Source organism: Silene latifolia, chromosome Y, assembly GCF_048544455.1.
Source record: "Silene latifolia isolate original U9 population chromosome Y, ASM4854445v1, whole genome shotgun sequence".
Taxonomy (NCBI): Eukaryota; Viridiplantae; Streptophyta; class Magnoliopsida; order Caryophyllales; family Caryophyllaceae; genus Silene; species Silene latifolia.
This window is the reverse complement of record NC_133538.1, coordinates 26,963,899-26,967,467: the sequence shown is the minus strand read 5'-3', so window position 1 is coordinate 26,967,467 and position 3,569 is coordinate 26,963,899. Positions and strand designations below refer to the sequence as shown.

The following is a 3,569-nucleotide window of genomic DNA, read 5'->3' as shown; positions in this document are numbered from 1 at the left end:
ATTCAACGCTCAAAATTCAGCTACAATTCTTTCTAAAACTTGCAAATCATCTCAACCATGCAGATAATAGATGGCATCAATGGTATTTCTACATTTTATTTATTGTTTTCATTCACCATTTTAATATTTTCAGTTGAATGTATAATCTGCCTGTCATGGTATTTCTTCATTTTAGTTATTGTTTTCAGTCACCGTTTTCATATTTTCAATTGAATGAAGGTTAGATTTTTTCAATTAATCTGCATGTTTTCAGTTACACTTTTGAAATTTGAGTCTGAGTTTTAAATGAATAATAGATTTCAGTTTTGAGTATCGATTTTTGATTGTTCTAGTTTTCAACGCATTGTACTAAACAATTTTCAATTCTGACAACATTTACACTTACGTTGGACATTTCCACTTTCAGACCATCACATATATACTGCCCTTATATTAACATTTACATTTACACTGGCACTTGCATATGATTTATAGTTTACATTCACCATTTTCATATGAAGATTGTACAAATAATATCACTCTTGCTTTTTTGAAATTGCTCCACTTTTGTTTGTTCCAGTTTTCACTTCTGATTATATTTCATGATCAAAATTTTACGTATTAGACAATGCAAATTAAAGGCCATCCCAATCAAAATTAAAATGTGACATCATATACACATACATTGTCAATGAAGTATTTAAAAAATTGATAATTGCTCATTTACACTTCACATCTATTGACATTTATACTGATATTGCTCATTTACACTTTTAGAACATCACACTTACACTACATTTCTGATGACATTTACACTTACACTTTTGAACGTTTACATTTACACTTACACTACATTTCTGATGACATTTACACTTACACTTTTATTCCCTTTACATTTACACTTACATTTACACTCTAAGATAAATAGATTTTTCAAAACATTCACACTTACACTTCATATCTGATGACAGTTACACTTACACTTCATATCTGTTACATTTACACTTCAGTTTTTACATTTACACTTTATGAACTGCATTTACAAGTCCTATTTACAGATTCACTTAACAAAAATGGAGTGCAGCCTGACAGGCAGGAATTGTGCAGGGAGGTTGAAAAGAGGTTTACACCATACATCAGGTAGGAGTTTGGGGGGATTGAGGACGCGGTAACATTTTATAAGATATACGCCATTGCTTGTGGGTTTGATGTGCGTAGGTACACAACGAAAAAGTAGCGTGGCGGAGAGATCAAGTCAAAGCTTGTTGTTTGCAATCGAGAAGGTTTCGCACACAAGGCGCCGAGTAAAGATGAGAGTGACGGACTAGTTGGAGAGAATTCACAGAGGATATTCAGAGTCACTAGAGTGGGGTGTAAAGCGAGGATAAGACTATATATGAATAATGGTCTTTTATTAATTGACCGATTCCATGAGGGTCACAATCACTCGCTTATCTCACTTAAGGACAGAGAGTTCCAGAAATTGTCGCGCAACATAACAGATTATCACAAGATGATAATCGTTTCGAACTCAAGGGTTAGTAATATATCATCACTGTCAATACTAATTAATTAAATCCATTCACGTTATATATATCATATATGTTATTAATTGACAGCTGAAGATAGGAGAACAAAGACCTACAAAATCTGCAAAGAACAGGTGAATGGATTCGAAAACATTGGAGCAAGCTTAAACGATTTTAAGAACTTCCATAGGGATGTTAAATGTTTCATTCCTGAACGTGATGGTCAGTTGTTCGTAGACCATTTTAAGGAAATGACTGGAACAAGAATAGGTTTCTACTTTGACTACGATCTTGACGATGATGGCAGCCTACGTAGGGCTATATGGGCATACGGTACTGCCCGAGAGAACTACAAGATATTTGGTGATGCGGTGTCATTCGACCCAACTTACTCCACAAATAAGTATTCTATGGTTTTAACACCGTTCACTGTTGTGGAACACCATAAACGATCAGTGACGTTCTGTGGGGCTCTAATTGCAAGGGAAGATAATGAGTCATTTAATTGGGTTTTCAGCTGGTTTTTACAAGCAATGGGGGGTAAGGAACCAGAATACATAATTATAGATCAAGACCTGGGTATTATCAAATCTGTTCCTCTTATTTTCAAGACACGGTGGCATATAATGAACAAAGTGCCCGGTAAGTTTGGTGTCTCTAGGAGTGATTATTCTGACTTCATGAGTAAACTTAATGAAATTATATGGGCCGATGAGCTTGAAGCAGCAGAATTCGATGCTATCTGGGAGCAAATTATTGAAGAGCATGGTCTTGGTGCCAATGATTGGTTTGCGGATACGTATGCTATAAAGGGACAGTGGGTGATGGCGCATTGTAGAGACTTGAAGATGGCGTCTATTATGAGGACGACTCAAAGATCAGAGAGCGAAAATAGATTTTTTATGAAGTTTGAGCATAAGTCAGGAACATTGGTTGAGTTTTGGATGCGTTTTGAGAGAGCTATGAACCAATAAAGACATACACAAAAGCAGCTTGACAACAGGGATAAGCACTCGTCCGCGAAGACGTCAACACATCTGGCGTTAGAGAGTCATGCTGCAAAGGTGTACACCTATTCAACTTTCTACACCTTCAAGAAAGAGGCCATAAACTCATTAATACATGGAGAACTGGAGGTTTCACTGAGAGAGGTGAGCTAGAGGTAACTACTGTCAAAGATTCGTCCAGGGGAAAGAATTTTGAAGTTGCATACAGTCCAGGTAATTTAATTTACACTTTGCAAATGATCACATTTACACATTCCATAATATAACATTTACACTATCAATATCATCACATTTACACTTTCCATGTCATAACATTTACACTTTCCATATGATAATATTTACACTATCAATATCATCACATTTACACTTTTCATATCATAACATTTACACATTCCATATCATAACATTTACACTTTCCATAATATAACATTTACACTTTCCGTATCATCACATTTATACTTTACATAATATAACATTTACACTTTCCATAATATGACATTTACATTTTCCATAATATGACATTTACACTTTCTACATAATCACATTTAAATTTCCATATAATCACTTACACTATTTGTAAAATTCACACTTACATGATAGCCTTAACTGATGACCCAGGTACACGTAAAGCAACCTGCAGTTGTACAATGTTTGAAAGAACCAGCATCCTATGCCGCAATATAATATGGATTTTTTCAGCAAACAGGATAAAGTCTATACCAAACGATTATGTTGTAAATAGATGGATGAAAGAGTATCTCCGATTAAGGATGTTCAATTGTAATGGTGAAGGAACAGACAACATGGAAATCATTGATGAAAAACAAATTGTAATGTCAATAATGTGGACGGAGGTTCATCAGACTGTAGGGCTCCTTCGAGGCAAAGGTGTGACTGATGTTGAAAGCTTTTCCGCTATAATTCTGCATTGTACGGCCAGTGAGGTAGTGACGATATTCCCACCTAAGAATTCGAAAAAACAAGGGTTGCGAAAAAAGAATGTTGTCAGCCAAAACAAAAGCAATGGCCTTGGCTAGAAAACCCAAACGCAAGT

General features: G+C 35.3%; 1 protein-coding gene across 1 annotated transcript; it reads left to right on the top strand.

The window, feature by feature from the left end:
• The first annotated feature begins 1,052 nt into the window (after positions 1-1,052).
• LOC141627751 (protein FAR-RED IMPAIRED RESPONSE 1-like) lies at positions 1,053-2,482 on the top strand. The gene is made up of 2 exons (XM_074440973.1): positions 1,053-1,119; positions 1,599-2,482. The coding sequence occupies exons 1-2, from the start codon at positions 1,053-1,055 to the stop codon at positions 2,480-2,482; spliced, it is 951 nt and encodes a 316-aa protein (XP_074297074.1).
• Positions 2,483-3,569: the final 1,087 nt, after the last annotated feature.